This window comes from Alternaria dauci, chromosome 5 (assembly GCF_042100115.1).
Source record: "Alternaria dauci strain A2016 chromosome 5, whole genome shotgun sequence".
Lineage (NCBI taxonomy): Eukaryota > Fungi > Ascomycota > Dothideomycetes > Pleosporales > Pleosporaceae > Alternaria > Alternaria dauci.
Genome location: NC_091276.1, coordinates 516,742 through 538,522, shown reverse-complemented (window position 1 = coordinate 538,522; position 21,781 = coordinate 516,742). Strand labels below are relative to the sequence as shown.

Below are 21,781 nucleotides of genomic sequence, written 5' to 3'. Positions count from 1 at the left end.
CACCTCACACCGCGAGCCTGCCACAATCGCGCTCCACCGAGCATGGCGGCCAACAACCGCTCCTTTGCGGCGCGCATCGCCTCCATTACGTCGCAGGCCACCCAGATGGAAACATGGGACGACGGCGACTTTGACGACCGCTCCGACGGGCTCCTATTCAAGAACTCGACCGTACACTCGCTATCCTCGCGCATGAGCGTGCGCTCCGAAACAGAATCCCAGGACGACTGGCAGTTCCTCATCACGCCAGACGACCAGGCCACCAACACGTCCGCCATCAAGACGGCCGCGAAACAGGCCGGCATTCCCATTCCCACGAGCGTGCCGGCGTCGGCACTCCTAGGCGGATCCATCAAGCGGCTGGGCAAGAAGAAGTCGACCAAGAAGATCGAGGTCGACGAGGACTGGGGGAACGACTTGGAGCTCCCCACCAACGCAAACGAGGGCCTGAAGCTCAAGACGCCCAAGCCACGCTCGCCCGTGGAAGAGCAGGACGATGATCTCGACTGGGGCGAGGGCTCGCTGGGCATTCGCTTCGCCGGCACGCGACAGGGCACTCGTGGCGCACGCAGCTCGTCCATCTCGGCCATGAGCCCCAGCCTGGGCAGCATCATGACCATGGAGAGCGAGGAAGACGACCTCGGCGGCCTCGTGCTCCCCACCGAGGCCATGGACTTTGGTGCGCGTCTGGAGAAGCTCAAGAAGGCCGAGCAACCGCCATCACTCGAGCCCTCGCTCCTTCCCCCTCTGCCATTGCGCGAGCAGCCAGCCGCGCCCATGTCGCCCACCTCGGCCCCCATGCAGGAACCGCCCCAATCGCCCACCGCTGCACCACTCTCCCCTTCGCCCTTTAGCAGCCCCAAGGCCCTCAGCCCCAAAGCACCATCGCCTAGGAAACCCGCCGTCGAAGAGGAGGACTTTGAAGATGGCTTCGACTTTGGCAACGGCGAGATCCTGGACCGCCAGAAGCTAACCCTGAACAAAAACATTGTCGTGAAAAAGCCGGCCACCAAGACGACCGCCCCACACGCTGCTCGTCCCGCAACGACCATTACCTTTACCGACAGGCCCACTACCTCGAGGATACCCAGGCCCCTGCCTTCCATCGCCAGCCGTACCAGACTGACCCCTGTCTACGAAAGTGGAGCCTCCACGTCGAATAATTCGACTCGCACCATGCCCACGACTACCAGCGCCCAGCTGCTCCGCGCAAAACGTTCCGCTCCTGTCCTCCGCAACCTCAGCCAGAGCCAGCAACCACGCATGCCATTCCTCCCTGCCGGCGGAACATCGTCCCAGTCGCACCACGTCATGTCAAAGAGCTCGTCGCAAGCCCACCTCCGTCGCGACTCGGACCCTCGCCGCCCCCAGTCTCCCTCGATGCGAACCTACTCACGCCTGTCGGGCGGTGGCAACAACGAGACACCGAGTCGTGCTTCGGTGAGACGTGACCTGGCCCCATCCGCCCTTGCACGTCACCCGGCCCCGAAGAAGCTGACACAGCCCCAGCGCAAGCGCAACTTTGGTGACGGCCATGAGCTCGACCTGTTCGATGACTTGCCTACCTCGGCTTCCAAGGAGAAGCAGTTTGAAAAGGTGCCGCGCAATGTCGCAAGCAACAAGTCGCTGCGCACTCAGCCCAGCAATTCACGTCTGCCGATGCCTGATCGAATGCAAACCCCCATGCCCCAGACTCCGCGAAGTCCCCCCAAGATGGACCACACTCCTCGCTTTGCTCGTGACACGGCGGCAAGCAGGAATGCACGTGAGCAGCGTCTGGCAGGTACGAGGTCGCGAGCAGAAGCCGCCCCTGTTTCCACTAGGCCCGTTAGCTGGGCCGCCCAAGTGGCCGCTCGTAGTCCTCATACCAGTCCATCTGCTCACAGGAAGAAAGGGTCGGGACAGAAGCCGCAGTTGATCAGGCAGATGACGCAGCCTTATACACAAAGTACAACACCCATCCACTCCTTTCATCTCCCACTGACCATTGCGTAGACGAAAAAGGTATGATTTACAATCCAACTCTGCAACGTTGGGAAGGAAACGAGGAAGCGCTTGTTTCCTTCTCACACCCTAATACTTCCACTACAACTCTCGCCCTCACCACAACGAGCACGCCTACCTTTGCCCCGCCGGGAAACCAGATGAGCCGCGGCCACGACCGCTCCCAGTCCATCTCACACATTGCACTGTCGTCCATCCATGCCAACCAAACCAACCAAGGATACAGAAGCTTTTCGTCGCGCACAGCCAAGTTGGTCCAGCCGCCAGCACCTGAGCCAGTGCCTTCCCCGCCACGTCCTGCTTTGATCTCTCAAATTTCTGTACCACGTAATGTCCAGTACGAGGGCCGCATGGTATTTGACCCTGTCAAGATGACTTGGCTCAAGGCACCTCGGCCAACAAACGATATGGGATCACCCTCGGAAGTGGACGAAGAAGAGGACCCATTTGCCGGCCTCGACGACCTCAAGGATAACGAGAGCGTCGCTGGCGGCAATGGCATGGGTGGCGCCGGCACACCAAACCCCGATGACCCAACCTTTGTGGGCGAGGAGTTTGATGTCGGACCTGGCTTCATCCGCCGACAGCGCGACGAAGAAGCCATCTGGCGACGACGAGTCGAAGGCTGGGTCGGCGGCCTCCGCGACGACGGCACCCAACGAGGCGGCTGGCGATGGGCGATTCGCGACTTCGCCGCTGCCAGTGCTCACAATGGACCCCCGGCATTTTAACGACCACGACACTTGTACTATTATGTGCACTCACACACACACATACCCACACTCACGACTTAATGATTGCATGCATCGCAGATCAGATTTGGTCCTTGGGCACAGCTTTGTTGTTGGACTATGTTCCACACGCACAAAAGTTAATGATGAAGGTGCCCTGGAATGTCTTCTTTTTGAGATATCCCCCATACCCCAGAGTGTTATGATGGGCGTAGTTTTGGATAACTACCGCCTCACTCTTATGTTACGAACACGCATTTACGACTCTTACGAAAAGCAAACTGCTTCCTATACACGAAAAAAGCTTTGATACTGGCACACATACAAACGAACGCGAAATACCTTTACAGATGGAGCTTCACTGCTCGGACATGACTACCACGATACGATTTCCTTTATCATCCACAGTACCCCAACCCACACAGTCTCTCGCTACCAGATTCCGCCAGGGTCGAGCACGAGAGCTGCACGATACGATTTCTTTTGTTTTTTGTGATCTATGGCGTTTGGGTTTGAGACTTCTGTACATGTGAAAGCATTTAATACCATATTCTTGCTGCTATCGAATGAATGAATCTTTACGTTATTAGTATTGTGTATTCTTTGGGTGATTGACAACAGTGTGCAGTAATGGAATGCAGGTACAGTGCTGTCGGATAACGGGCAGATGGTAATTGTGATACAGGTGGATGTCTTAGAAACGCCGGTTGCACTGCATGTGTGGGCAGTCCTTTCGATCGGTCGAGCAGACCCTTGCATTTCCCTCTTGAATCAGCGCTCCGCGGATCGCACCACTTGACAGGGCTCGCTCTGGTACAGTTGTCGTAAGCCACCACCTGCTGCCGCGAAACATGCTGCGAGGACCCGTCCTTGGAGAGACACTCACCCGTGCATGTTTCAGCATCGTGCCAGCGCACCAAGAGAATCTAGAAGGCTGCCGCCAGAGTTATCACGGTGATGTGGCTGCTCGCGAGCTGCTTCCTCATTGGGCGGATGGCGGAGTCATAATAGCGGGGTTGCTGCTCACATGCCCAAACTAGACCCACCGCCAGTCACCCTTTTTCGCCGGGCGTCACCGCTCCTCCCACCTTATATCATGTCCGTCTCCAACGATCCGGGCCATTACTTTCAGACGACGTATGGACTGTCATCTTATGCCTCCCAACACTCCTTAGCTGATACCATGTAGCTCCTCCCTCGAGGAGACGGCTCGAAAGGCTGCAAAGTCCAAGAACACCAAGGGCAACCCTATCAAGCTCCCCTCCAAGATCCTTGCCGTCACAGCCGATCCGCAGGATGGCAACTGCATCTACGTTGCTGAAGCAGCGGGCAACGTGAAGCGCGTCAATATTGAAGTCGGTCAGACCTCCATTTTGCTGCCCGGCTCGTGGCTTCACAGCTCCAGGCATCGAGTACTGACGTCTTCTCCTTCAGACGAGTAAAGTTGCCGCTACATTTTCAGGGCCTACTGCTCCTCTCACGTCCGTCGCTGTTTCCCCCAAGTCCGACACGTTGTTTGCGGGGTGTTGGGACAAGTCTATCTGGTCATGGTCACTCTCGACACGCAAGCCCGCCAAGCGCTTCCAGGGTCACAGCGACTTTGTCAAGTCCGTCATAGCATTCACGCTGAACGGCAAAGAGATCCTGGTGTCGGCTTCACAGGATGCCAGCATCATTGTTTGGGACGTCGCCGCGGCATCGAAGCTACACACTCTGAAGGGACACACGCGGGGGATCCTCGCTCTTGCGTTGGATCCCGTCGACTACGAGCCTGGCAAGGAGACTGCCACAGTCTTCAGTGCTGGAAGTGATCGAGAGATCAGGCGATGGTCTATCGGGCTAGCCTCGGCTTCTGAGGTACAGCCGTCGCCGATCATTGCCCATGAGACAAGCATCGACGCCTTACATTTCGATTCGGATGGTGATCTTTGGACAGCTTCAGCAGACAAGACAGCCAAGTGCCTGTCCAGAGGCCGTGAGTGGGAAGAAGACTCCCAGTTCGAGCACCCCGACTTCGTTCGCGATGTTGCCGTCGACGAAGAAGGCGGGTGGTTGGTGTCCGTATGCCGAGACGAAGAGGTTCGCGTTTGGGACAAGAGCAGCGGAAAGCTGCACCACACATTCAGTGGGCATTTTGAAGAGGTCACCAGCGTTGTTCTACTAGGACAACGCGTCATCACCGTGGGCATTGACGCTACAGTCCGACATTGGAGCCTGAAGCCACAAGAGCTGGCCAAGGCTATCCAAGAGGCCGAAGACGAGCGCCTCGGTAAGGAAAAGGACAAGCCCGAGAAGAAAGAGGGCATGATGACGGCGGAAGAAGAAGCGGAGCTCGCTGAGCTTCTAGGAGATAGCGATTAGTTCCCGACGAGCGGACCACCACCGGACATTTGCGACCGTGTTTCTGGAATCCGACGATGAGCTTGTCCGGTTGGCCCGCCTAGGTAAATACGAAAGGAAACAGTAGGCCAAGACAGTCATGATGTACCCCACTATCCGGCCACGGCTCCCAAGGACGAACACGCCTGGCTTTGCGACAACATGGCCTTAGCCAACCAGCTTGCCGTCGAAGCCCTCGTCTCGTGAGAGGCATTACGGAGACTGGCCATGCTTACAGCTCAGTTCTAGCACCATTGTTCGTCTGACCACAGCACAGTCCAACACTGTACAGGTCGTCTTACGCCGGATGTGGATCGGTACACACCATGGTTGGCTTCCCATTCTCTGCACAGAGTATTCTGGTATCCCCCATTCTCCTTCTATGATTGATACGTGGTGCTGTTTACTGGTGTCTAGCATACGTGCCAGGGCCCGTGAACGACACTTCGACATGTGATTCTCGACACAGACGATGCTCTCCCCTCAACAGATTTCTGGCTTCATTCACCACACCTCCCTACATGAGCTTTCTTACCTGACCACACTCCGACGGATTCTTACACTTCTTTGCTTCCATGTATTGCTTTTGCGTCGAGCGGCACTTCCTCTTCTCCCCAACACTTCTTATCGCGATAGTTTACACACCGCCTCCACCACGTCGCCGCACCATCGACCGCACACGTCAGCCGATGTTTCGATCGATGCCCGCGACAAGCTCCTCCCAGCTCTCCTCCCTCTTCCGAGTCCAGCTAGCACCATTTGGAGCAGCGGACAGACAGCCATGAGGGGGGCGCAGAACTCACGCCAGGGAGCACTTGCTGCAGCCCCGCCACCAGTGTCGCCTTCTCAGGTTGTCGCGTGTGGAAGAGACCACCAGATATTAGCCTTGTGCTTTGACAGGCCTCAAGGTCCTTGGTTCATTGACGCGAGAAGATGCGTCCCCCTCGAGGCAGTCAAACCACATGTAGGAAGTCAAGGCTTCTCCTTACTGTTTCTTGTGCGCGTTACCGACAAGAAGTCTCGTCACAGCTTGTCTCTATCCATCGGCCAGCGCTTGTCACGTCAGGGATTTCACCCCACTACTCAGTACCCTGTTCAGGCGAACAGTAGGAGATGCCAACCGATATGGAGCTTCACTTTACCCCGGTATCGTGGCTCTGGCAGACCTATGGTCCGTGGCGACGTGTTTGGCGTGCAAGACGGCGGGCCTTGAGGGTTGCGGCAGCGAATGATAAGTTTCCTCGTTGATGGCTGGGCATGGGTCACTTTACTGAGAGTGTTGAGACACTGGTTGGTAAGCTCCTGTGTGGCGGAGGCTTGAAGCTTCTGCACCATTTTGTCCCGATTCGACTGCGATCATGTAGCCTTCGATGTCGATGTTTGCGCGTTTTGCGCACTATCGAGCGAGGAGCCTGTCAGTCAAAGGGAGTATTCCCCACCACCAGTGTTGTCTTTTCAGAGAGCGAGTGTGGTAGATGCCTGCGATATGGAGACTTCTTCGGAAGGATCTGATAGACCGCAAGGTCCATGGCGTTTTTTGGCTACGGTATCTTCTCGCCTTGACACTTTCGCGGTTAGCAAAGTCTGTGGGACACCCAGACTGAGCCACAAGAGGGCATACCGCCGCGACTGCGTTTGGTCTCTTTATCCGTCCCCAGAAGTCGCCTTTTGTGTCGACGTCTTTTCGAAGTCTTGATTGACCTCCAAGTCCTTCTGAGCAGCTATTTTGCGTTCTTTGGGGATTGAGACGGGTTTGCTCCTTGCCATTCCACCTTGGCTTGCCTTTGGCTTTCCCCGATTCGCTCGCCTTACTGGTATCAGGTAGAGTACCTTCTTTCTCACCCCAATGATGGTTCGCGTCAGGAACCTGTCTAGCCAGGGAACGCGGTTCGCCGTACACCCCGCCATCAGTGTCGCCCTGCTTAGGGAGATGCGTGTGGAAGATGCCTGCGAGATGGAGCTCTTCTTTCTTCGGAATGAATCTCTGATAGACCTCCATGGTCCATGGCAATCGTTGCGCTACAGGCACCCTCGACCGCACGTCCCCCCCCGATGTCTTGGCCATTGTGCAGACCCCTCTACCTCGCCCCCGCCCCCGTCTCCGAGCCTCGGTGCTGGCACCTTAACGTTCGGGCACGACCCGCATCCTTTCAGGTACGCCCTGCCATCCTCCGGGCACACGCCCGTCTTGATCGAGTTTACGTTGCGTCTCTCGGATACAGCCCACTCGTTCGCTCCAAGTCCCTCCCGTCGTCCAGATCAGCCCGTTGCCTTCGAGATTTTCGACATGCGGACTTGTACTGCAGGGAACGTTTACGTAACCCCGTCACCAGTGCCACTCCTTTCGGAGGGATGGCTAGTGTGAAAGATGCCAACAGATGTTGAGTTTTCCTTTGGAATTCTCTGACAGGCCGTTATGGTCCCTGGCTCAACTTGCATACAAGCACCCGCACCCCGCGTTTGCCCTCTGCTGCGGCATGGCTATAACGCACCGTCCTTGATGACAATCCATCTGCGACTTTGTCGTAGATTAAACGTCCTCTCTTGGGCGTTTTGTGGAATGATCCATTCGTGGATGTATCCATTTTGTGGACCGCCCTTGTGGCACCTTTTTTGTGGACCGCCCTCAGGGCAAATTTTGTGTAACCGCCCTCACGGGCATCATCGTGGCTCCGCCCTTATGGGCTCCCTCGTACTCTCTCGTCTTTGCTGTTACTTTTCTCTTGACTCTTTGATGTCAGTTGAATGGGAACGGCGTCTGGCTTTTGGCGACATCTCTTCCGACATACGCTCGGTGCCACGTGGGTATTTGAGAGATGGGCGTCATCAGCCTTTTCCGCGGTTGCTTTGGTGGACTTTTGTTTGCTTCTGTTTACTGCGATGTAGCGGATGCAAGGCTGCTATCGTGGACCTCGTCGACTTTGTTGGCCAGGGAGGAAGCGAGAAATGTTCTGCGGTGTTGGTGTTTCTTTGTCCTTCACTTTTGTGGCTGATTGGGTTTCATCGCATCTTTTTTTTTTTAGCGGGGCAGGCTGCTAAGCGCACCCGACTATTGCACTGCAGTCGGGCAATGTTTGCAGAAAATGTCTGTCTGGAGAAGAAATGGATCGCACATGTTGACAAGGTTTGTTTGAGGAGGCGATCGCAAGAGGAGGATGGGCGGTAGAAGTCGGACCCTTGCGCCTCCTCGTCGGTGCCGCCTGGATAGTCGACCATCTTCTTTTCCTCACTGTCTCCTCTTTATTGGTCTTGGAGAGGTGGGGGGAAGAAGGTGGGAGATGAACTAGATGCTTGGGACGCAGAAGTCACGGTTCAGTGACGTTTTTTTTCTTTTGCTTGGGATTATGTTGAGTGGATACATGGGTTTTTGAGCCGCAGGCTCCTTTTGACACGATGAGGCAACGAGGATCTGCACCTCTATCGTTGCCTTCTCGTGTCAAAAAGAGCCTGCGGCTCGGAAGTTTGTATGTTTACTTGATAAAATCTACGAATGACTAAAGGCTTGGAACGATAATTCACAAGAAGCTTAGGTGTGCTACAAGACCACTAATGCAGTGCCTATTAGTAATGTTGTGGTATACCTAAACTCGTTGCAACTTATCGTTCCAAGACTCTCGTCATTCGCAGATCATATTGAGTACCCGCTTGCTTGGACGGCGGTGATGAAGCACTGCGATGTTTGGTACACGACCGACCCGTTCACATCGCTAAAACCCTTATGTAAGTCATCCTTCTTAACTTGTTACTCTTGCTGACTCCAAAGCTTCAGAACGAGCGCCTAGCACGGCCACAGCCTAAGTCAGCTTTCTTCTTCGCATTCTCTTTCTTCTCTTCGTATCGGAGCATGTGGTTTGAATAGCGGAGGTGCGGAGGCACGCTTGGATGGCGAACAATGCGACCATGCGGGAGAAGAGTTGGTGATGGGTATCGATAGTCATTATGGCTCGTGTCTGCATGTTAAGGCTAACTACTGTTCGTATACGTTGCTTAGTTCTGTAGACAAGCAAAGATACATATCCCTCGCAGTTCTATTCATATGCTACTTGTGCTGTTAATTAGTGTGGTTGTTTGCGTTGTTTGTCGATGGGTGATAGGGATTAGGTGCTGGTTATTGATATTAATGAGATTAGGGTATGCAAGTGATGGCAACGAATGGATGATGCTCCGCTGAGGGTTTAAGAAGTAGACGCGTGATGAAGTTGCATGTGGTTTCGGGGCAACACAATAGTATCTTCTATTACCGTGATCAGATGTTGATGTATGTCTTCATCTCGTTCTACAAGAACAGCGAACTTGAAACGGTGTATACCTGATTGGCGCTTGAGCAAATCAGGAAGTAATGCTAGGCGAGGAGTAATCTTACTAAGGTAGGTCTGTAAACACGTTGAATGCTAACGTCGACATCACCGCTGCGCCTGACCGGCAGAACGTCGGCGCAGAGTCCATGGTCACCCACCTTTGCTTCGACAAAAGCGGACGTGAGGCTAGCTACGCGATCATGTGACCGTCAGCGCGCCAAGGCCAGAGCTCCCATATCAATCTCGCCCTGCCCGTTCCCTCTCTCACTCCTTAGCTCTCGTACGTTGTCCCCACTCCACCGCTATTGTTTCCAGGTCCCTAACAGCACTACCAGTTTGCCTTTTGGCTTAGATCAAAGTGTAGTATCTGTTCTGTTTAGTTTAATCGCTAAAGTACGCAAACTCTCTCACCCTTTTCACCTTTCACCAGGTCCATGCTAATAAAGCCTATCCAGACTGGTTTACGAACCAATTCATGATTATCCCTGTTTTTGTAACCCGGTGGTGAGTCACTGGGCTTGCTCATACTCAACACCACGGTGCCGCTTCTTATCCGCACTATCGGGGGCTGGCGCGACTTTTTTTCATTGAGACTTGTGGCTTGCCATTTGCTTGAGGAAGAAGATTTGCGAGGGGGGTTGGTGGCAGTCGTGAGCGATGTAGCTTTTGGTCTACTTTGTGAAGCCGGAGGTGAGTGTTATTCGAGTGCGGATGTCTGGTCTAACTACTGTCATCATGTAGCATCATCCAAAAGCTGACCCAGCTCGATCGTGAGAAAATCTACGTCCACCCAAATCTATTCAGCTCTGCGTCGCACACACGCACCGCTTTCCCACCCTTGGGTTCATATCTGACCTCCAACTCCACTATACGGTACTCCGTTCTTCCTTTGCTCGCGGCTAAACACCGACCAAGTCGCCTCATCTTCATCTCAATAACCCTGTTGTTCATGGACTTGGGCGTTATGGGATGGACTGCCGATAGTTCGAGGACGTTCTTCGCGCGCTGAGAGTCTGGGTTAATGCTGTATAGGAAGAGCGGGCCTTGAAGGAGAGAATGCGGGCTGTCTCAACTCCGACTTTTACTCTAACTCGTACTCGAACTCCTGCTCTAACTCGTACTCGGACTCTCAACTCCTGACTCCAATTCCCAACTCCCAACTCCTGACTCTGACTCTTAACTCCTACTCTCAACTCCTACTCTTAACTCCTACTCTTAACTCCTACTCTAACTCCTACTCTTAACTCCTACTCTTAACTCCTACTCTAACTCTCAACTCCCACTTCAATTCCTACTCCTACTTCTGTCTACATCACTATCAGCCGAGTAAAAAGTTGTGTCAGTGGGGAAATTTGCGATGAAGGTTAAGAATAGCAAGACGAGAGCATACAACTGTCTTGAGAAGACGTACAGGGATGCGAATCTCCCTTGGGGTGAGCTCAGTACTATTGGATCCAGGAGTGTGTACTACAGCTACGCCATGGCCTCCTTACTCCGTCCAAGCCTTCACCAGCGTGCTCAATTTCTCGTAAAGGCCGACCAGAGCGTGATCCAGGCCGATTGTACTACTCCGTTTGTGAAGACGTACCCATCGACCGTGAGCACGACCAAGTAGCCGTCGAACACACTCATATCGCCAGAGTCGTTCTCTGGGCCGTTGTGCATCATGATCCCGATAGTGTCTAAACTCAGAGCTTCAGTACTTCACAACCTGTACGCCAACTAGTCCTATTCTCCAGACTTTCCCTCCAAAAGCCCGTCAGCGAAAGCTTGCAGTCGTTCCAGCCTACACTCCATCATCCACCCGCATCCAGTTTTCTCAATGTGGAAATCTAGTTGCTGGTTCGCATTACACATATTCGTAAAGCTGTCATGGGTGTAGAGATCTACACCCTCCCTACTGAACGCACGACGTAATCTCTCCTGGAAAGCTGCAGCGTACAGCGGTTTGAATCTCTCAGTCAGGACAGCCCCAGGTATTACTTTGTCCTTCCTCCTGGCCAAAGCATCACGTATGCCTTGCTCGCCAAGCTCATAGAACGATGGGCCTGGATTTCTTCTGCGTACAAAGATTTCTTCCGCAAAGAGCGCATCCATCAACGCTTTCCAATCGCAAGTGACGCAGCGCCTTTCTCGCGCACCTTCTTCGTGGTCCGGGAAATGAGGAACGAAGGCGCTCGTCTCCGCACTACCGACAAACGTGTACCGCCCGTCTTCAGTATCGAACCAGATGGCCTGCTGGTTCATCTCGCGAAGCTGACCGGTGGTCCACGAGCTGTAGTCGTGATAGCCCGTGATCCAAGCGGCCTCCTGCTCAAACGTGAGCCGCGTAAAGTCCTCGAGACGATCCGGGGCCATGCGTTCGGACTCTGGCTCACCCCATCGAAGCACGAGAGAGAGCGTTGAATAGTGTGAGTCGATGGAGTGTTTGTCTGGGGTAGCGATGATGGTGTGTGTTACTCGGCCAAATACGACTTTCGTCCACTCGATGTGAAGAATGGGGAGAAAGATTGCGCGAAAGGCGTGTTCGCCTTCTTTTCTCCAGGTACGCGATACCTGGCGGCAGGTAACCCATAGCGTGAACGGGTCGTCGACGTTGTGGAGGACTTGGGCCCATAGCTCGGCTGGGAGGTGGGGTAGGGATGTGCTGGACATCTCTGGTTGTTGACAATGAGAGTTTGTTGTCTTCGAGAATGCTGTGAAAGTGAGGACACAAAAGGATGGTACAGACCAAGACCTGGTACTTGCATATATGAAAGCTGCAGCCTAATAAGCGAGACGCGATGAAGTGTTGTCTGCGATCGTGTCCGTAGCCTCAGGCACGATTAGTGCTGCCTATCAGTATATGTGATCTGAGTAGGTGCTGCAGAGAGAGGCATATGTCGCGTTTCTTATTGCTAGATATCACGTGCGATCTGGGTGGTGTCTAGAAACCATTCGCTTGTGGGAGGCAGCGTCAGGGTCGTGCAAGTAAAAAGAACAGGTGTTTTGGCTTGAGAAGGGCATCGGAACGATTGGAATAATGATTGAAGATATTTCGGATTCTATTCATCATTTTGATGAAATGTGAGAATAACTGCTCGACTAGTACTTCACACGAGCTCGTAGGAAGAGTCGCCGCGATAACCACGATTGATGCACAACTCGCAACTACCTTGATCCGTCCGATATCCAAGTGAGGCATTATTCTCCAAGGAGAGATATGGCCCTTGCAGCTTGACGTGTGCTAATCTCGTCTGCTGTGACGTAAAGTCACGTGCCTTCGCGTGAGCCGCGCATGGTTGGGTTAGCTCCCAATCGATGATGACGATGTCATCAGCTTGCACTTCCTTTTCATCCCATCACCATACTCATTTAGCCGCAATGACCTGCTCCGCCACGTGCCGGCACAAATCCACAGTCGGCTGCTTCTTCAGAATCACAAAGACGGGAACCTCGACTCCGAACTGCTTGAGGAACCAGTAGCGCAGCTCGACGGCAATGAGCGAGTCAACACCAAGCACGTAGGCCGGCTTGCCGACATCCAGGCTCTCGGCCGGCACTGACAGCGACTTGCCTAGTTTTCCAAGCAACGCCATGGTGACAATGTGCGCAGCCTCTTCGGCATCGGCCGCAGCTCTGATGAGCGCCAAGTAGTCGACGGCCGTCGCATCACCACCGCTGCCGCCCCCGGTGCTGTTGACCAGCTCGACTTGGCCCAGGCGAAGGAGGTTCCTGAACAGCGGCTTGCCTACCCAGTGCAGCACGCCATCCTGGAACATGCGGTACAGCTTGGCAGGCTTATCATGAATATTCACCACCTGCGCCGCCCCGCCTGCGCAGTCGTACGCTGGATCACACAAGACGTCCAGAATCGCCATGAGCTGCTTCTGCGTCAATCCGCCCAATCCAGCGCGCAAGCTCTTCGTCACGTCCTCAAAATTGTCGCTCGCCCATCCAGCCTCCAGAACCAAGCCGAGATCGAACGAGACGCCCTTGAGCCCGCTCGCGGCGCGGTGACGTGCAAGCGCGTCCTCGAATGTGTTGCCGGCAGCATAGTTGGCTTGTGCGGGGTTGCCAATGATTCCGCTCATCGAGGAGAGGAAGACCATAAAGTCCATATCCTTGGGCAGGAGCTCGTGGAGGTTCCAGGAGCCTTGGTACTTGGGCGCCAGGGCACGGTGGAATTGTTCGACAGTCATGTTTGAGAGCATGTTGTCCGACAACACCATGGCTGCCTGGATACATCCCTTGATCGGCGGCAGTGTCCTGCTAGCCTCCTCTAGAGTGGCCGCGAGCACAGCACGGTTGGAGATGTCTGATGCTGGGGCGTGGATCACAACACCTTGGTCTTCCATCTCTTTGATAAAGGCAATGACATCGGCGCGCCCGGCGACACCTCGAGATGAGGTGACGAGGAAATGCCGCGCGCCGCGAGAGGCCATCCAGCGCATGATCTCGCGCCCTAATCCGCCCAATCCACCGCTGATAACATAGGTGGCCTGCGCTTCGAATTCATACGCAGGCGTCCGCGCAGGCTGGTATACCACCACATCACCGGGTGTCTCAAAGTCGATGACCGCCTTTCCAGCAATCTTGCCACCCTGCAACGCGCGCATCGCCTCCTCAATCTTACTCGGCGCAAATGCATGCAGCGGCTTGGGGTTGTGCAGCTCTGGGTGTGCCGCGAACAAACTGAAGACGTCGTCCAGCACGAGTTGCATCAGCGGCTTGTTCTCGGCGTACATTCCCGCGACATCTACAGCCGCGAAGGTAACGTTGCGCAAGAAATGGCCCATCTCGAGCGTGTTGTTGGCAAGGATGTCGGCTTTGCCGATGTCGATGAAGCGGCCAAAAGGCGCAGTGCAGCGCCATGAGTGTTGGAGGAGCTCACCACCGAGGGAGTTGAGGACGACATCGACACCGCGGTTGTTTGTGGCGTGGAACACATCGTCGACGAAGCTGGCCTCTCTGCTGTGGAAGATGTGGTCATCTGCGAGGCCGTAAAGCTCCTTCACTAGCTCACGTTTCCAGTTGCTTCCTACCGTGACAAAGACGTTCGCCCCGCGCAGCTGTGCGAGCTGAATAGCAGCTTGGCCTACAGCACCAGCACCAGCGTGGATCAAGACGCTCTCGCCCTTGCGCAGCCGGCCTACATAATCGAATGCATACACGACCGTGGCCCACACAGCAGGGATAGCAGCGGCATCCAGGAACGAGATATCGTCGCGAGGAATCTTGCGCGTGGATGCCTCATCGCAGCGTACATAGGTTCCACAGCAGCCACCCGTCGAGAAGATGAAGTACATGACGCGGTCGCCGGGCTGCAATGCGCAGTCTGGCCCGACGCGTTTGACGGTACCGGAGCCTTCAAGACCGAGGCCGTCACCGGGAACTTGGCCCAGGGAGATCATTACATCGCGGAAGTTGAGCGAGGCGGCTGCTACTTCGATTTCGATTTCGCCGGACTGCAGCTCGTTGCTTGGGGCTGGGGTTTCGGTGTAGTAGAGGGTGTCGAGGAGACCCGGCTGCTGGATAGTCAGCTTTATGCGCGGCTTTGGCTCGGCTTGCCCAAGCGTGAAGTTGAGTCTGTCAGGGAGTTTCGCGCGCTCGGCGAGAGTCTGGTTGACGCTCTTCTGTGGCACGACACGCGGAATGTGAATAAGGCCGTCGTGTACTGCATACTCGGATTCGGCGTCTGCGCTCTTTCCTCCTCCTATCTTGTGCAAGTGCTCGATGAGGCGCAGTACATGGCCCGCTCCCTCAGTCGAATCATCGGTCTCTAAGCTCAGGGTGACGAAGGCCTGGTCACCTCGCTCAGAGCAGATACTCCTCGAGAAACCAACTGCCATCTCGGCAGCAGGGTTGCTGGCACCGGGACTGCCTCCGCGTGTGACCCAGAGGACGGTCTTAGCATCCAAGCTGATCTTCTTGAGAGCCTCGAAATGCGGTGCAGCAATAGTGCCGAGGAGGGACGCATCGAGCTCGAGCAAGCTGATGACGTTGGTGCTGCTCAGCTCCAAACCGGCAGCTACCAGACCGTCGAGTGTGTATGTCTCGGTCTCTCCGATCCAGGATACAGCAGCCAGCTTGGTCTTCACCACATCTGCGTAGGCAGACTGCGTGGGCTCCGCGACGATAACCCAGCTCTCGCGTGCAGTTTCAACTTCGGCCTGCTCCGGTTTCGTCGTGACGAGCGTTGAGACGCGGTGGCGAGGTTTGTACTCGTTGTCCCTGAAAACCATGTCCACACCCGTGAAGCCCGCCGTCTTCAGCGCAGCATCCCATCCATCTTCGGTGAGAATAGGCCCCAGCGCCTCATCTTCTCCTGGTACAGCGTCAACATCCTCACCATCCCACCAATGGCCCTCGCGCATCCACCATCCCGGCAGCAAGCCGAAGATGATGCCGTCGCGGATGTTATCGACCGTAGTCTCCATCATGATGAGCTTACCGCCAGGGCGCAAAAGTGCAAGGAGGTCGCGGAGGCACTTCATGAGATCCGATGTAGTGTGGATGACGTTGCAAGCCATGATCACATCGTAGCTGCCGAGCTCAAAGCCTTGCAGAGAGGGATCGATTTCCAGGTCAAGCTTGGCGAAGCGCATGTGCTTCTCAGCGAAGTCGAACTTTTCGCGCGCCTTCTCGAAGAAGCCGACTGAGACGTCGGTGTAGGCGTACTCGCCGAAACGGACCAGCTGATCACCTTGGAGACCCTCGGTGTCGACCAAGAACGGTAGGACCTTGGAGGTGGCACTGCCAGTTCCTGAGCCAACCTCGCAAATCCTCAGCTGGGGGTTTGCATGTGCTAGGATGCTCATGTAGGCGCCAGCCTTTCGGTAGTGGCGCGAATAGAAATCGCAGTGATAGAAGTCATTCGCGAGATTTCCCTCGAAGATGATCTGCAGTGCGTTGTCGGTTCCGGCCAGAATACCGTAGAGGTGTTCACCAGCTTTCTTGACCAGCTTCTGTGTCGGCTCGTCGTCTGCTTCGCGCAAGACATCTTCGATGTTCAAATGACCCAGTCCGCGTGACTCCAACGTGTACTTCTGCCTGTTCGCGCGGACCTTGCGCAAGAAGTCCACGTACTTGGTCAAGTGGTTGTCAAACTCCACCGGTTCGCCGTTCTCAATCTTATCTAGTGCTTGCTCGATGAAATACAGCGCAATAGCGTCTGCACGGTCGACAGCCTCAGCGTCTTTGGGGTCTGGTGAGAATTGCGGGTCGCGTGCGAAGAGTGCCTTGAGATAGGCCTCGGTCTCGGTTTTGCCTAGCAGCGAGAGGTCAGGCTTGAAGTCAATGCCATATGAGAAGCGACTAGCACCGTCGTCGTCATCGCGAGTGCTACTGCCGGCGCCAGCGATCACAGTTCCACGCTCGCCTCTCGCGACGATAACTGGCTCGCCTGTCTCAGCAAGGAGAGTGCTGGCATCCCACTCAAACTCTCGGAATGTGCGAGCGACTTCCTTCGTTGCAACGTGTAGCAGCGGGTTGCCAGGCACTGTAAATAGTTTGTGCGAAACCCAAAGCTCCTTGAGGTTGCTGAACATGAGTGTTGGGATGGCCTCCCATCCGCCCATGCTCAGCGAAACAAAACCAACATGGAATACCGAGTCGAAGGTCGTGGGATGAATGACACATGGATCCTCCTCGGCGTATGGCATGTTCTTCGCATAATCCCGCAGCGCAAGAGTACCCGAAGCACACCCGTTGCGGGAGTACTTGATGTCCCGCAAGCCCTGGAAATACGGTCCGTAGTCGAATCCAGACTTCTTGCTGAGGTTTTCATATAGCTGCCCGCTCTGTACGCTCAATGTGCATTGCTTTGCCGCGGTTGCGTGCTCCTCGCTCACAGCGCTTGCCCACCTAGCTTTGCGTGCGATTGTCTCAGGCGAGGCCTCCCCGTCCTCGAGTTCAACACGGATACTGCCAAACGCACACTCAATCCACTCGTCGCCTCCGAGCGTAAACACCCGCCAGTCGTACACGCCTTGAGCAGCGTCTTTGGCTGTATGCCGGCGCGGCTGAAGGTATATTTTCGCCTCAGTGCCCTTTTCCGTCTCATTGACAGGAATAGAGCGCATGAACCGCACGTTCTCGAGCTTGTACCCGCTAATTGCTGCGTTGGACGGGAGCAGTTGTCGTGCGGCCTCAATGGCCATTACAAGCATGCCCGTGCCAGGGTAGAGTGGCGAGCCTTCTAGCGCGTGGTCAACGATCCAAGGAGCTTCGGCAAGGCGGATCTTGTGGTGCCATGTTGGTTGCTGAGGATTAAAGTCATTCTCGCGTAGACCTAGAAGGGCGTGCCTCCGGAAGGGTCGTTGCGAGTAGAGGGCACTGATGCGGGGCTCGTCCCAGTAAAGCTTCGCCCGGGAGAAGGGGTAGGCTGGGAGGTCCGTCACTAGCTTCGGCTGGGTTGTGGGTTTTAGTGTAGCTTGGTTGGGAATGTTGAGGTCGATGGGTACACCAGCGCTCCAAAGCGCACCGATAGTTTCGAGGAGAGACTGGATATCGGGTTGACGGGGGTTAAGCACAGCTGCGTACGTCCACTTATCCTGGCCTTCGCCGAGGTGCGTGAGGATGTCCTTGACTGGCCGTCGAAGAGCAGATTGAGGGCCAATCTCAACGAGAAATTTGGCAGCTTGCTTTCGCTCGCTCATCAGCGCTGTTACAGCATCAGTGAAGAGAACTGGCGATAGAAGGTTCTTCACCCAGTAGTTTGGGCTCGCAAGACCCCTCAGCGTCATTAAGCTGCCTTCGGTGGACGAGAAGAATGCGACGGTGCTCGGCGTTTTGCTGTCTCTTGCTGGAGCGCATATACCGGACAGCAAATTCTCATATTCGATTGCGCCATCACGCAGTGCTTCGGAGTGATACCCAATCGTCACAGGCAGCTTCCGTACGAAGACTTCCTCGGCCTCTAGCGTCTCACACAAGCGTGCAATCGCCGCAGTAGGGCCCGACAATGTGACGTTGACGGGACTATTCTCACATGCGACCGTGACCGATGGCTCAGCCTTCAGATACGCTTGGACAGCCTCTTTGCCCAAGCCCACCGACATCATCGTTGTCTTCTCCCTCGCCTGGTCAGAAGCTAGCTTGTCGGCCACAACACCACGGAAGTAAGCCACCCGCCATGCACTCTCACGATCTAGCCCACCCGCACAGTATGCAGCCGCGACCTCACCAGACGAATGCCCAACTACAGCGCGAGGCACGATACCCCACGTGCGCAACAGGTCGACGAGAGCAATCTGTATAGCGGTGCAAAGCGGCTGCGACAGTGCCGGTTTGCTGACCTTGCTGTTCTCCTTGTCCTTCTCAAGTTCTTCTAGCACAGACCATGTGCTTCCGAGGGTTTTGAGATAAGCATCGCAGTCAGCAAGACTTTGGCGGAAGACAGAATAGTGCAGCAGGCCAGTCGCCATGCGCGCGTATTGCGCGCCTTGCCCTGTGAAGACAAAGGACAGGTCGGGCGCAGAAGAGGTGCTGCTGAAGACGCTCGGCGAGACGAGGGCTGAGAGATCGTCGGTTAGGGAGGATACGACGGCGAAGGAACGGTAGCTGAGGAGCGACCGGTGAGAAGAGAGGGTGTAGGTCAGGTCTGAGAGGTACTTTGGGGCATGCCAGGTTTCGCTTGAAGAGAGAAAGTCCTGGAGGGTTGCTGCTTGGCGTGTTGTGCCGTCGCTGTCTGCGGCTGAGAAGGGGATGATGGCGTAGGGGGTTGCGGATGGGAGGGCGCTGTTGCCGTTGGCATGACCGTTGGCATGTCCATTGGTAGCTGCGGGCTCCCCTACCGACTGATGCAGGCCTTCCAAGCCGTGACTTCGCAGGTAGTTGTACGCGTCGTCGAGAATTACATGGGCGTTACTCCCTCCGTATCCGAAGGAGTTCACGGATGCCCTGCGGATCTCTGCCTTCGGCCACGGCACAGGCTCTTTGGGGAAGACAAGCTGCAAGGCCTGTGTATCAATGGCGGGATTCGTCTTCTCGAACATGGCGATGGGCGGAATCACTGCCTTCTCCAGAGCAAGAACGGCTTTGATCACTCCAGCCATACCCGAAGCGCCCTCTAAGTGACCGATATTGGACTTTACCGAACCAACATACAGCGGGCTGTCGGACTTGCGGCCCTTGCGGAAAGCTTCTCCGATAGCAGCCGCTTCGATGGGGTCGCCGACCGGCGTTCCAGTGCCGTGAGCCTCAACGTAGGTTGTATCAGCAACATTTAGCCCCGCAACACGATACGTGTCTCGCAACAGGTCAAGTTGCGCCTGCTGGCTCGGTTGTGTGATACTAGGTGTTCTACCATCTTGATTCGCACCTGTGGCTCGGATCACCGCTCTTATTATGTTGTTGTCTCTCACTGCGGCGTCCAGTGGTTTGAGCAAGACGAAACCGAATCCCTCGCCTCTCGCGTACCCATTCGCCTTTTCATCGAAGCTATAGCTCTTTCCGTCAACGCTCAAGAATCCACCGTTGCTGAGCGCAAGTGCTTGGCTTTCGGGTGTGATGAATGTGTTTGCGCCGCAGACAAGCGACATGGCGCTCTCGCCCGCGAGAATACTCTGCGCGCCGAGATGCAAAGCGTACAATCCCGACGAGCACGCCGTATCCACTGTAAGTGACGGCCCCGCGAGGTCGAAGAAGTGGCTGACACGGTTGCTCAGCATAGATGAACCATTAGCAGTGGCGTGATACCGCGACTGTGCGGCAAAGTCGCGTCCAGTGATGGTTTCGCCGTCCCGAGAGAAGGACGCACAGTAGACGGATGTGGGGGAGCGAGACAGTGTTTCCATGGGTATGCCCGCGTTCTCGAATGTGCGGTACGCGCCCTCGAGGAGACCGCGCTGCTGCGGGTCGAGAACTGAGGCCTCTGCGTATGACATGTTGAAGAAGGGTGCGTCGAAACTGCGCGGGTCTTCTTCCATGAAATGTGCGTGGCGGATGCGTAACTTTTGGAGTCAGTCTGGATGCTTTCCAGGTATCAAAACTGGGTCGTTTGGACTCACGCTGTCCAACCGGTTTGGATCCGGATGGTAGAAGGCATCTACGTTGAAGCGGTCGGACGGTATCTCTTTTGATACGTTCCTCGCGCTCATCAGCAGCTCCCAGAAGGCTTGCGCAGATACTGCATCGCCTGGGAACTTCATGTTCATGCCAATAATGGCTATGGGGGTCGTCTTGTCCGTAGCCATGGTTGCGGTATACGGTATGTGATTCTCGCTAAATCCAAATGCTTCTAGGTATCAAGGTAAGGTTTGTGAAGCGCTGTAAAAGACAGTGGCAGATACTGGAGAATCTGGATATTCAACAAAATTAATCCATCACACGAACATCGACATATCTATACTAAATACCAAAGTACACTCGACGACGCGCCGAAGACTACAGGGCAGCCTCGCGTCAACATTCGGTCGCGTAGACAGACCGAGTTGGTTCCTGAATAATGTCATGGCCAAAGCGTTTTTACCTCATCTGGAACGTCGACTAAGTCCGAGCTGTTAGCTTACGGTGATACTGCAAGAGCAACACTTGCGAACACGAGAATACGCGCATTCGATGTTGTTACTCGAACGGTTTGTTCCATGAGTTAACGGCCAAGTAGGCCCGAGTTATTAGCCTACGGTGATACTTCTAGGGCCACATGCAGGTAAAGGGTGCAGGCACCCCATGTCGGTATTTGACTTCGGGTCTTTTTGGTTCGGAGTGTTTGAGACGATGTAAGATACGCGGACCAGACGAGCATAATTGCCTTATTGTTAGTTGCAGCAGCCGTCGAATAATCATGGGGCTGATAACAAGCTTCACCGCACAAACTAGCGCGTGGCTGGGGCCCGTGCCGAGCTACGTAAGAACTTTGGAAAAACCCGAAAGACACTCCGGCGCACCAGCTTCACCTTCTAGTTTTTGCGCGCGCGCGTGCCGTGGAGACCGGATCACGAGTTCTCTGAGTCAGAATCTAGACTGGTTGGTTATGCGATGGCGCTGGTATGCCGGCAACGTGGGAAGTGGTGGTCCGGGGATGTTCGCGGTGGTGAGCGTGAATACCTGCCAGCTCGAAGCAGGGTTTCTCGAATTCGCCCGGATTCACTTCGGGATTTTGTCATATAGGGTCTCGGCAGGTCTGGCCTCAGATTCAGGCTACGCGATACGTGCTTATGGCGTCTCTTACAGTCTGAGGTCTTTGGCTACCTGCCATTGACCGAGCAGTAGCCGTCTAGATTTGCGAAACCACTCACTACCAAAGATCGCCATCCCCCACCAAGCACAGGTCATCGTCTTCTTTTCGTCAATGCGAACTTCCAACTAGAAAGCAGGCAACTACGAAGATGGGCATCCTAACGTCCTTGGAGGTTGACTCCTCAAAACTGCTTCTATATGGCGTCG

At 55.1% G+C, this 21,781-nt stretch overlaps 3 protein-coding genes across 3 annotated transcripts; 2 read left to right on the top strand and 1 right to left on the bottom strand.

Moving 5' to 3' along the window:
* Window positions 1-42: 42 nt before the first annotated feature.
* On the top strand, window positions 43-2,735 carry ACET3X_005713 (uncharacterized protein; the record flags this gene model as incomplete). Its single annotated transcript, XM_069452585.1, has 2 exons — window positions 43-1,948; window positions 1,996-2,735. The coding sequence occupies 2 exons, from the start codon at window positions 43-45 to the stop codon at window positions 2,733-2,735; spliced, it is 2,646 nt and encodes an 881-aa protein (XP_069306073.1).
* Window positions 2,736-3,831: 1,096 nt separating this feature from the next.
* Window positions 3,832-5,462, top strand: ACET3X_005712 (uncharacterized protein; the record flags this gene model as incomplete). Its single annotated transcript, XM_069452584.1, has 3 exons — window positions 3,832-3,872; window positions 3,925-4,090; window positions 4,170-5,462. The coding sequence occupies 3 exons, from the start codon at window positions 3,832-3,834 to the stop codon at window positions 5,094-5,096; spliced, it is 1,134 nt and encodes a 377-aa protein (XP_069306072.1). The 3' UTR covers window positions 5,097-5,462.
* Window positions 5,463-12,762: 7,300 nt separating this feature from the next.
* ACET3X_005711 (uncharacterized protein) lies at window positions 12,763-20,589 on the bottom strand (the record flags this gene model as incomplete). Its single annotated transcript, XM_069452583.1, has 2 exons — window positions 12,763-20,346; window positions 20,404-20,589. The coding sequence occupies 2 exons, from the start codon at window positions 20,587-20,589 to the stop codon at window positions 12,763-12,765; spliced, it is 7,770 nt and encodes a 2,589-aa protein (XP_069306071.1).
* Between the last annotated feature and the right edge of the window lie 1,192 nt (window positions 20,590-21,781).